Consider the following 12,149-nt stretch of genomic DNA (forward strand, 5'->3'; position numbering starts at 1 on the left):
GACAACATTTCATTGTAGATTTCTTTGTAAATCCACTTAATCCAGTTTAGGGTTGGAGGTTGGCTCACCAATCCATCACAGGGACAAAACAGGGACAAACAAATTTAGAATTACCAATCAATCTTAAATGTGTGTTTGTTTGATTTTTTAACTGTGAGAGAAAGCCAGATAACCATGCATGCAAGGGGAAGAATGTATAAAAAGAAAAGCCCCAGCTAGTGTTGTGCAAGTTCATTCTTCTCATGAGCTAGTTCAAAGTTCAGTCCATTCAGTTTAAAATGAATACTTCATATTCAAAGTTCATCATTTCAATTAGGAACCTGTTCATAGTTCAGTTCATTTCAGTTGTTGTAACCTTCTAAGCACCAAGTCACCATTAGAAGGCAAACATATGACCCGGCCACCAACAAATGGCTGCGGTCATCAACGATCGGCGGCTGCTGCACCACCTGCTACCCCTCGCGACTATGCCTGAAATATTTACTGTATTGTGTCAACAGAAAAAGCAAGCCAATGCTTACATTCACCTGGGTTTTTTTTTCACATTTTTACAACAGCTGATCACTTTAGTTGTAATAATCAGTTCAATATTTCATATAAGCTAAACCTAAAAAAAGATGTCATTGTGCCCCTGCCTGGCCCCATCAAAAAATTTCTACACCAGCCCATGTCATGCCCACCCTGCATCTGCAGCTTCTCCCCTTGCACCCTTACTTGCTATTTCAGAGCAGGTCTTCACTGACTTTGCCTTGTTGGTTTGTAATGCTAGAGGGCCCAATGCATTGTGGTTAATGTAAGCTGGTGTAGCGCCGGTGAAAATGTAGGCAGTGACTGTCACAGGACCTCACATAACCGCACATAATCCGAACAAGTTCATGTTCCTTGTTTGAAAATGCGTAGCGTTCAGTTCATCGTTCACAGAAAAATGAATGCATTCAATGAACACATTTATGCAAAACCCTCGCCCTAGCTGAGATTCAAACCTGCAGCCTTATTGCTGCAAGGTCATGGTGCTAATCACCATGTTCTGCATTCAGCACTCATTTACAAACCTTGGGAAGCAAACTTGTAGAGGGCCTGCTTGTTCAGTTTGTTTTCATTTGCCAGGGCATATGATGCCATTGCAACTGCATAGGGATTGGTGAGCCTGGTAATTTGCCTCTCCAGGTAGGTTACTGCTTTTTGTCTGCTGTTTAGCAGACTCTGTACAAAAAGAAAGGCGACTTATTAAAGGTCCTTACTGACAATAGATTCCTCTAATGTTATATCGCATAAAGATATTGAGTTCTTTTCAGTTCATATCCCTCAATAGCGTTACTTCAATCCAAACATTATTAAAAGACACATATCAATAGCGTAATGCATCAAGATAAGAGAGTTGCAGAAAAAACACTGGTTAGTTTGACTGCTTACATTAACAGTTTGAGAACATAATGATTGTGACTCCTGCATGGCAATCAGGCAGAAAGCTGTCATTGAAGCGTCTGAATCTACGCCGCCTACATCACCCTATGCATACAAACAAACAAACAAACACACAGGCTCATTAATATCCATATTCTCCTGTCATTTTTGGAACCATCTTAATGATGATATTGAAATGACTTTACTCACAATCATATGTTTTTCATACACACGTCCAATTTCCTTAAAAACGCCATCAGGCTGCTGTGTGTTCAGAATGAGAAACTTGATGGCACCGCAGATCACATTTGAATCAATCACCACAAGTTTATAGGACATTGCGAACACCTTGGCAACATATGCAGTCAGCCTTAAAATTTAGTGAATAACAGAGAAAAGGACAATTAAGTTACGGAGAAAAGATATTTGTGCTTTCAGGTTATTTTTACATATACAAAATATGAAACATTGCACTTAATATCTTGTCTTTACTCAGATTAAAGGAGGAAAATATGCAAATATTTCAGTACAAGATTAAGATTTGGGTTCCTCACCAGGTTGTGGGCTTCCTTCGTGGAAAAATAGCAAAAGATCCATCATTTAAACGGTACTTAAGCTGCGTCTCATAGCCTGTAGAAAACCAAATACCAAAATATTTTGCCTGCAGCCTTTCAACACTTTAATGAATATCATCCAGGTCTAGTTTGGAGAAGTATTGTTGTGTACAACCTTCTATTGCAATGTCTTCCACATTATTGTGATAGCAAACAAATTCTATTAAGTCTGTTAATCAACACATTCATACCAGCTTACCAGTTTTTATATGTTTAAGAGCTGTGTTGCGCTTCTCAAAGCCCACGTCTTCCCACATGTTGGTTTTGTCCAAATATATGGTTGCAATAACAGGCAGGGTCATTCCAATCATGTTCTGCTCGCCACAGCCTTTGGGCTCTTTGATCAGAGAGCCCATAGACTGCCCACTGATGCTGTTCTCAAACAATGAACTCAACTGCTCTATTCCTGTGTGAACGCAGATAAAAGTCAACATTAACTTTAAAATGGACAATTACAACAAAAACAAAGATGTTCAGCTACGGCATGTAAAAGTTTGGACACCACTGATCAAAATATTTCTTTAGGTGAATGTTGAAATTATCTTCTCTGTTTAAGTCTGTTGTATTAGGTCAGCAAGTGGATTTTTTTCTTTTTCTTCTTCTTCTTATTATTATTATTTATTTATTTTATTTTTTAAACTATGATAAACATAATAGAACAGTTTTACTGATGGATACAAAACAATTAGCACCTTTACAAGTAGTAGCCAAGGTGTGGTTGTCAATAAACGTCAGCTCTTTATTAACAGGTCCTTTGGTTTATGACTTCATATTAATTCATGCTTCTCATTGTAGACTGCTTTGGTCATAACTGAAATGAGCTGTGTCAGTCTTTACAAGGCAGACTAGTGCTAGAAGAACACTGGCAACTCCCGTTTGTCAAAGATCATGGCAACAGGGGACGATGAAGTTAAACCCATTGATAGGACTCACAGGCACACAGGTAAATGTTTGTAAAAAGTAAGGAGATTTAATTAAAAGTAAAGACTACCGGAAGACCCACTGAACTAGCTGAGGAGCAAAGACAGGACTTACAGACTACCTGACAACAAACACACACAATGAACTGTCAATGAATAAATGAAAGCCTGGAGAATACATAGAGGTTAATTACAAGATGAGAAGCAGATGTGACAATTAATAACCAGGAACAGGAAGCAAACAGACAAAATACACAAGGGGGAAAAACTCTACAAAATAAAATAGGAAACAAGCTAGAAATTAAAAAGACTAGAAAACTAAATAGAAAGCAACAAAAGAAGAATGAACACTGGCAGATCATGACGCCCCCACTTTTTGTGAATTGCATATTACTGTTGGGTATAAATTTTGGCCTCAGATTGTGATTCACAACAGTTGAAGCTGACAATTATTAATAATTATATTAATTATTATTATCTCCTTTGGACTGTGGCTGTGTTAATGTTATTTTATGCCGATCAATAACTGTTAAATAGGTTGTGTTTATATAGCCTCCAAAGACCCGACAATTCATTTTTGTCCTCTGTGCAGGACATGAGTCTGAGACCTCTAAGTCATGCCCCTGTTGTGGGGGTGTGGCCAACACAGCACATGCAGTGTCTTTTCAAAATGGAGGGAATTTCAATTTTCATGTTTTATAATAACTAGAGAGATAAGTCAACACTTTTTGACAAATATCTTGTTCCTGTTAATAAAAATCAAGTTTTTGATTTAGTATGAAAATCTTTACTTCAAATTACTAAGATTTTTTGAAAGACACAGCAATTTTAATCCTTTAAATACAGAACTTTTATGTGATGTCCTTTGTGGTGGACATCAGGACTTGCTAACTTTTTCTGTTACATGAGGGAGCAGAGGGCTAAGTGAGGTGGAGAGGATTTTACAAAGAAATGTGGAGGGAGATTCAGACCTAGAGCTGTCTGAAGATGAGCTAGATGAAGTGGAGATAGTGGGGGAAGATAAACACTCGAAGGACGAGTCTGACCATGAACCTGATTCTGAGCCAGGATAAAGGGGATAATAACAACTGTATGTTATGACCAGGAACAATGTGTAAGCTAGGGTTGGGAAGTTCATTAGTATTACAGTGTGTAAAAATGGGAACAGGGACCATTATGAAGAATCGTATACCTCCACTGTGCAAATCGAAGGTGTCAGATGACGCCAAGGTGCAAAAACAAAGAAGAGGTCAAGTTAAAATGTAGGGCTGGGCGATATGGCCTAAAAATAAAATCTCAGATTTTTTATAACCAAATCCGATTTCCAATTTTAATCGATTTTTTTTCTTTTCTTTTACAAAACATAAATCCACTGCAGAAAAATTTCCCCTGATGAGGGTTGTCTCGTAATAAGAGTTTGTGGGCAAAAGTTGACTTCTGCATATCATAGAGAGCAGCATTTCTCATTGCAGTTATACGCACAAGTAAATCCCAGGCATGAATGAAGGGTCACTTCACTGAAAATCTGTCAGACAAACACCGTTCTGGTGTGGGGGGAGGGCTAAGTCTGCTGCTAACTAACTATGGGAAAAAAAATCCCAATTTTAATAAAAATAAATCATTAAAATAAATGGAAAATTTGATTTATTGATTTTATCGACTAATCGCCCAGCCCTACTAAAATGGTTGTCAGAAAAACATATGAGGTTGCCAAATTCCACTTGTAAAGTTCAGAGAGAAATGTCCCTGGTACCCAGAACCGGAGAATTTATTGTAGTTTCTTCATTTACTGTCTTAATATTGTTAAATGGTCATTAAATGAAAAGATTTTTTTTAAAAGAAATAAATACAAAAAATAATTCACTATTATAATTGCACCATTACAATGTGCATTAAGCAAGACCCGATGTCCCCTACAAGGGACAGTCCATAAAAATGAATAAACATTGTTTTTGAAAAAAAAAAAATGTTGTAACATGTTTCTTGTGACCACAATACTTGAATTGTCATAAAAAGATTAAAAAAGAAAAACTTTTTTTTACCCGGGTCTCAGGAGGATAATGTTTGTTCAAAAGGTTTTTTACACTACAAGCCAGATTATTCTGTTTTTATATACTCATACAACACCTGGATATTTATGTGTAAATTGTATATTTTAAATGGTATTTATCTTTGTCTTTACTTTTCTTTTCTATTTTTGACCTGGATATGTGTTAAGTGTGTAATGTACAGTATATAGTGTTTTTGTATCATATAGTTAATTTAATTGTATTCTCATTCCCTTTTTTATTCTCTGTGGACTGGCTGTCATGATCTTTGGGTTTTGGTTTGGTAGTTTTGTCAGGTATTGTTCTTTGTCTTAGTTTGTAGTTCTTTCTTTTGTGTATATTGTTTTTGCTTTATGCTTCTTGTCAAAAGCCTTGTTCCTGCACCAGTCTGTCTCTGCATCATAAGCCTGCATTTTTTTGGTTCACACCTCTCTTCCACACCACAGTCCAGACACTGGCTACCTGTCCAGGGTGTACCCGACCTCTTGCCTGCTAATTGCTAGGATAGGCTCCAGCTTCCCCACAACCCAAATTTGACTAAGAAGTATAGAAAATGGATGGATGGATCTTTCTTATTCTATAATGCGTCTCTAACGCCGCAGTTTGTCAGTCTGGGATCAGTAAAGTATATCTGATTACAACTCTGGGCCTTGGTCATCTTCCAAAGGACACTTTAACATACACAGCCATTCCAACTAGTAGAGAAAGAAATATTTCAGCCATTGCACCTCATATACTATATTCCTGATAAGGAAGGATTAAGGAACAGTAGAGTTGTATGCCTGTCGAGATATATGTCTATGTTTCTAAGTAGGGAAAAAAATCTCTATACTGAAGGCCTGATTCATCAAAAAATTTACTTGTAGTGTCCCACAAATGCCTTGGAATACACTCTTCAACAAAAATCTGATAAGAACCCCAAATTCATACGTTTAAACTATTTTATCCAGAAACCTAAAAAATTCCAAATGAGCAGAATCATCTAACTCTGAGTGTACAACTGCTTTGGATTTATGTCTGTATTGTTCTTTTAATCCCTGAGTAGTTAGGTGATTTTGGGAATAGTGGATGAGTTTTACCAATGGTTTTTGTTATTCCAATTCACATAACCTTGGTTCATCGAATTATATGAATAACTGGTTGATTGGAGGAAAAATGTCTCTTTTTAAAAACATCCTTACCTTCCATTGATATACTTTGAATGCTTCACCTTTAATACAGCAACACACTATGAGCAATTTAAATATTACATAAGAGGGGTTCTCATCTTTGGAAAATGTGTCCCTTGGTCTCACCTGTTAGAGAGATGAGTGTGTTCGTAGGTGTGTTAGGAATCATATCTGTTTCTGGAATTGCACTCCTGATAGTTTCCCGTTGAGTACCACCTAAGGAAAGAGAGAGCAAAACGCATTCTCATAAACAGAATCCCATGCCTATTATTTTTTTTTTATTGTTTTATTTATTTATTTGTTTGCATATTGGGTGTCCTGGGGGGGCATAGTCCACCCCTCAAATCTGACTGGACCCCATAGTGTCACCCAAGAACAGATAATCAAATTCTATCAAATATTCAGATAAAACTGACCTTCACATGGGTAAAACACAAATGCCCAAGTTCAAGTGAATGCAGCATGTAAAATATTTCTACATAACATTCTGCATTAACACTACCATGTTCTTGATAATGATGCAGCATTCATGCAGCATCATCTCACCAAATGACTACACGGGTGATAATATTTTTCTGTCCAACTGTTTACATTTTATACAGAAGCTCTAAAAATCATAAAACCACCAGATGCGACAACTGTGCAAATATATATATATATTAGTGCTGGGCACGTTAACTTGTTAATCGCACATAACGCAACGCTTAATTAACGCCGTTAATTTTTTTAATCGCGCGTTATTTTTCTTTCTTTTTTTTTTGTTTTGCTGGCTGCTGGCTTTGATGACAGAAACATGGCGTCCATGTCTCCCTTCCCTGCTGCAGCGGTGCGTCTGACGTGATCGGGAGAGAGCGGGTTTATTAAAATAAAGAGATGTTTTCTGTCTGGAACAAGAAGAAGAAAAAAAGAACCGACATTTCTCTTTGTCAAAATACATGCAGATGGACAGAACATCGCAATTTTTGGACGGACAACGTTTTTATTACTATTTTTTTATAAATGCGGTTTTAATTTATGCAAGACAGCAAAGGTAAGAAATGCTTTATGACTTTTACAAATGTGAAGCATAAATCGAGTCTTCTTCTACCTCTGGTTCGGTGAATCTTGGTCATATTAAGATGAAACTTCCAGCTGTGGAATCTGTGAGATGTGAGCTTTCAGTAGAGGAGTCGTTTGTTCGTGTTCATGCCGTGGGGTGGACACGGGGAGACATAATTTGTGTTTACATATTTTTCGGACTTTGTGTAGCTGCACTTTAAATTGTTTGTTGTCTTAACTGTGTTTGTTGGTGATAGAAATGGTTTTACTGAGCTGGTAGCTGAGATTCTGGACTGTGGATACCACACATGTTTATAGTTACATCTACAGACCTGACGCTACACCCGGAACGAGATGTTAACCCCTTAACTCCCGGTGGTAGCAGAGGCTGAAAATTAAAGTTTAGAGAAATTATAGGCCAGAAACCTGGATAATGAAGCAGTGAAGGTGCATGGATGGAAGTTATTGTGCATATTGTGAATATTTCTCTCTCCTCACTATCTAGAAGCTGTGAGATTCTAATCCTGCTTTCTGTCTGTTCACCTGATGCTGATATTCATCACATATTGTTCCTTCTGTGTCTAGAAGGAAGCAGCTACACAGCTTTAAATCCATCCTGCTGACTATTTACCTTTTAGTTAGTAAATCCTTCTTTCTCATAAATATTTGATTTTATAAATATATATGAAGAAATATTTTATCTGAAAATTGCTGCTAAATCTGTTTGTGTTTAGTGCAGGGGTCTGCAACCTTTCCAATCCAAAGAGCCATTTTCCCTCAGCCAGCTAAATAAAACTACTTTAGAGACGCAGATGTTACGAGATTTTTCAAAAAGGCAAGTTAATATATATTTTTAACGAAGAGCCACCATAGGATGTTTGTTATTTTTGAAGAACCACATTTTTATTTCCATTTTTAAGGTTTTAAAATGAAGAAAAGCATAAAACCTTTATAAAAAAAAAGAGGATAGACAGACTTTCTGCTAAGGAATGTAGATATTTGTGGAAAATGATGTAAAAGAAAGGAAAAAAAAAGTCCATGGTTTCCAACCTAATGACAAGAAAGATAGATTAAAAAAAAATTTTTTAGCCACGTATTTAGAGGCATTGTAGAAGGTCCAGAGAGACACTTGCAGCTCCAGAGTTGCAGGTTGGAAACCCCTGATGTGGTGTTTGTAAACCAAAACTTACTGTATTTTCTTTTTATAGCTGTAGACCTTTTTTTTAAAGGAAAGAGACATTTTGCGCGTGACGATGCGATTAATCGCGATTAATCGCAGCATGTCATGCGATTAATCGCGATTAAAAATTTTAATCGTCGCCCAGCACTAATATATATATATATCATTGAGAATTTGCACTTTAAAACTTTACATTTCTTTTCAAATTATATGATTACTTTACCCTGTCTGGCCCTATTGAATTTTTTTTAGCTCCACCCTTGATTGTAGCTTTTCAGTTGTAAACTTACCTTGACCTTTCTTTGCAGGATCAAGTGTTACATTAAATGAATTTTTCATCAGCACACCTGGAGGCTGGAAGAACAACAGATAACAAAAAAATCAAGAGTGAAACACTGTCATTAAGAAAACTACTGACACTGCATTGTGGTACAATTCCAGGGGGCTTTTCTGCAGTGACCAAATAAAGTATTTCAATTAAAAAACAAATTTCCAACCCAAGCTTCACTTGGCATTGAAATTAGGCAGGGTTCATATTACACCAGGGCTTTCGGGGGAAACTTATTTTCAAGCGTGTACCACAACTTTGCAAGACACATGCATGCATACTAGGGATGGGGAGATTCACCAGTCCGAATCGGCGGTCCAAGACAGAAGTTTATGATGCGACTGCACCGGTAGCTTCAGTGTGCATCGGATACAGCTGCTGGCTAAATGAGTAATGTATCTTTCTTACCGTTTTCACATTGTTGAAACCCATGGTTATACCAATTATTGGCATTTTGTTATTAAAGCATACAGGAGCTGGGTGGCACAGTCACAGTTATTAACAAGCAAACATGGAGGAAAGTGAGACAACAGGTGAAGAAGAGATATTTAGTGTATCTAAGTTTCTATTTTTTTTTTTTTTTTTTTTTTTTTTTTGTTTGTATTTTATTTTTAGCTTCTCCTGCAAACAGAATTATGGTCTGGTTGCTGTGTTGTGCCAAACAAATTTGCTTTGCCAAGGGGAGGTTTATGTGTATAAGGCTCCTCTTGATAATCAGATTCATTCATTTATTTATTTACTTTGAATTATGGAATCTATGTAATCTTGTTGGACCAGACCAGAGGGGACAGAAAAAGAAGAAAGACAGCAAACAGTAGCAAAAAGGAAAGCAGAGAGAAGAGAGAGGAGACAAAAACAAAACAGATAGAAGGCAATGACTCTTCAATCCAAACTATCACCAACTGTTTCATGATTGTAGGTTGAGTGTTGGGATTTCCCAGCCGCCTCTGAATGCATCTTACTACTAATTCTGTTTGCCTTGCCCTGATTGCTGATACTTCTCACCTGTGTGGCTCCCTATTTAAGCAGGAGCCTTTCTCCTGCTCCCTGCCAGATTGTTAGAGATACTCCTGCACGTTTTCAGCCCTTTTACCTGCCTGTCAACCAATTTTTTTGGCGCTTGGAATTCCTGTACCTGCTTGCTTCAGCCTGGTAAAGTTTTGCTCTAATTTCTGTGTGGCTCTCTTGAACTTTCACTTTTGGATTGTTTCAAAGGATTGGCTTTGGATTCTGTACCTAGGGATGGTGAAACCGAGGCCTCATGCATCATCGAGCCAACTTTGACCCAAAATGCTTGAAAATGGCTTATTGTTCTGAATCATTTGACCAAACCTAAGAGCTCCATCTGCTGGCTGTGGGAGTCTGATGCATCAGAAGGACAGCGTTGACACCTCACATCTGTCATCCCTATCACAACTTTGAATACATGTTCAATAAACGATACATAATTTACCATCCGAGTGAATATTTATTTTCTGTTGTTCATATAAATAACAAGGAGGGGTATTAGGTAACATTTGTTTAGGTAACAGAATTGTGGTGTAACTTAAGTATACCAATCTGTAATCATAGTCTAAACACAGTGGGAAGGCATGAGGGAAGGAGTGTTTGTGCAACGGGGGTAGTGACTGTGTTAGTTATTTTATACAGTTCTAATAAAATTGTTTATTGTTTTATGTGTCTTATTATTTATAATATTGCAAATGCGTGTTATCGTCTACCTCATGAGTTGTTTTCTTTTGCATAGCTGATTGTTGTTGAATGTGGCTCACTGCACATTTATATACATAGATTATTTACTCAGTTTTTGTTATCTTTATCTTCTATCTAGTTTTTTTTTTTTTTTTCAAATAGTTTATTTTTTATTTTATAATGTTTTATGGCATTCAGGGTGGATGGCAAAGTAAGATTTTTCATTGTTCATAGCTTTTACAAAAAACACAGAGCTGACAGTAATTAAGAGTTCCTAAATGATGACCCATTCAAGAAACGTATGACAACAACTAAAGTACCAGATACTCCATCACAGGAAAAAAACAAAACAAACGTATCTCTTAGTGTATAAACCCACTGGACAACTCGGTGACTGTGCCAGCATGCAGAGTACGAGGAATGAGAAGTGATGAGCGTGATCATGCAAATACAACCACTCCTCTCGGAGGCTAGAGGCAGACCAGACACCCGGGCCATCAGCAGCAATCCTGGAGCACAAACCCAAGCCACCTATCACGAAGTCGACCCCAGGCCCACCCACAGGGTGGCAGAAGAGAGCCCCAGCCCCCCACGGTCACAGGGCACAGGCCCCGACCATCCAGGGCAGCCAGAATGAAGAGTCCGGGGCCCAAAGAGCCCAGAGGCAACCCATGCACACACTGACAGGGTCTACTACTTTACCGTTAGCCAGGCAATGACCCGGGGAGAAGTGATGATGAGCGTTAAGCATTTGCCAGTGGAAAGAGGCTTTACCAAAACAAAAGATAAATTTATCTTTCAGGGCAAAATTAATCATAAAAATAACAATTTCAAAGCAAATTCATCATTTTGTGTGCATTTCTTTCAGGTTGTAGGTTCTATTGGAGGTCTCTTAACATAGGAAAATTTGTTGCAGCTGAAAATAATAAAATCAGTAGAAATTGTTTGAGGAATCACATTAATGCAACGTTATCTACTGAACAAATAAAGAGCTACACATCAACATTATCAGGTTGGAAGATTTTCTAAGTTTACTGCAAAACTGACTCCACCCATGTGGTTAGAAGGGGTGTTTTCACCAAACAAGCTGTTGGATCTGAGCAGGTCACCGGATGCTCTGGCTGATCGCTTTGTTTAAACAGAGTGAAAACTCTGCGATAAAAGATGCGGACCCACTTCGCTTGCATCCGGTGACGACACGACATTGCAACGATTCTACTCAAACGTTGAGTGTATTCTCTCGTTTCAGTCATATCATTCATATGAATAGTAGCTTGTTACTGAATAGTAACGCGCTGTCAGTGACGTTTTATCCTCAGTAATGGTAACAGTGTTGTAAGGATGCACAGAGTAATTAGTTAGATTATACGCTCCTGAAAAAAGTAATGCCGTTAGTAACACCGTTTATTTTAATGGACACCACACAAGACAAACTGATTAAGTGGTTATTAATTACCAGTTGCATAAGAACAGCAAAACTAACTGCATTTATTTTACATCCTGTGAGAGCTCCTCAGCAGTAAAAGCCAGCTGGATGTCTACTAAACTGTTCTAGAGATAATTTTTAAAATTATTTGTTAAATTATTTTGAGAAATCCAAAGGCAGATTTTTCAAGGTAATGGAAAAATAAACTTATCACATTAAAATGAGAACTGTGATCTAGAGATCATGCAATAGTTAACTGGGGATTCTGGCTTCCACAGAAAGGAGGCTCTGATGTTTTCTCTGAGGAACTTTCAGCAAAGCACATCATTA

General features: G+C 37.5%; 1 protein-coding gene across 1 annotated transcript in view; it reads right to left on the bottom strand.

Annotated features, from left to right (window-relative positions):
- The window catches only part of LOC121637831 (complement C3-like), a 34,526-nt gene that overhangs the window by 9,228 nt on the left and 13,149 nt on the right, over positions 1-12,149 (bottom strand). The window contains exons 23-29 of the mRNA XM_041982136.1: positions 8,664-8,727; positions 6,282-6,371; positions 2,218-2,424; positions 1,959-2,034; positions 1,615-1,774; positions 1,414-1,509; positions 1,053-1,203 (exon numbers count right to left, since the gene is read on the bottom strand). Of these exons, the coding sequence (XP_041838070.1) occupies positions 1,053-1,203; positions 1,414-1,509; positions 1,615-1,774; positions 1,959-2,034; positions 2,218-2,424; positions 6,282-6,371; positions 8,664-8,727 (844 nt within the window). The remainder of the gene's footprint in view (positions 1-1,052; positions 1,204-1,413; positions 1,510-1,614; positions 1,775-1,958; positions 2,035-2,217; positions 2,425-6,281; positions 6,372-8,663; positions 8,728-12,149) is intronic.

This window comes from Melanotaenia boesemani, chromosome 4, assembly GCF_017639745.1.
Source record: "Melanotaenia boesemani isolate fMelBoe1 chromosome 4, fMelBoe1.pri, whole genome shotgun sequence".
NCBI lineage: Eukaryota > Metazoa > Chordata > Actinopteri > Atheriniformes > Melanotaeniidae > Melanotaenia > Melanotaenia boesemani.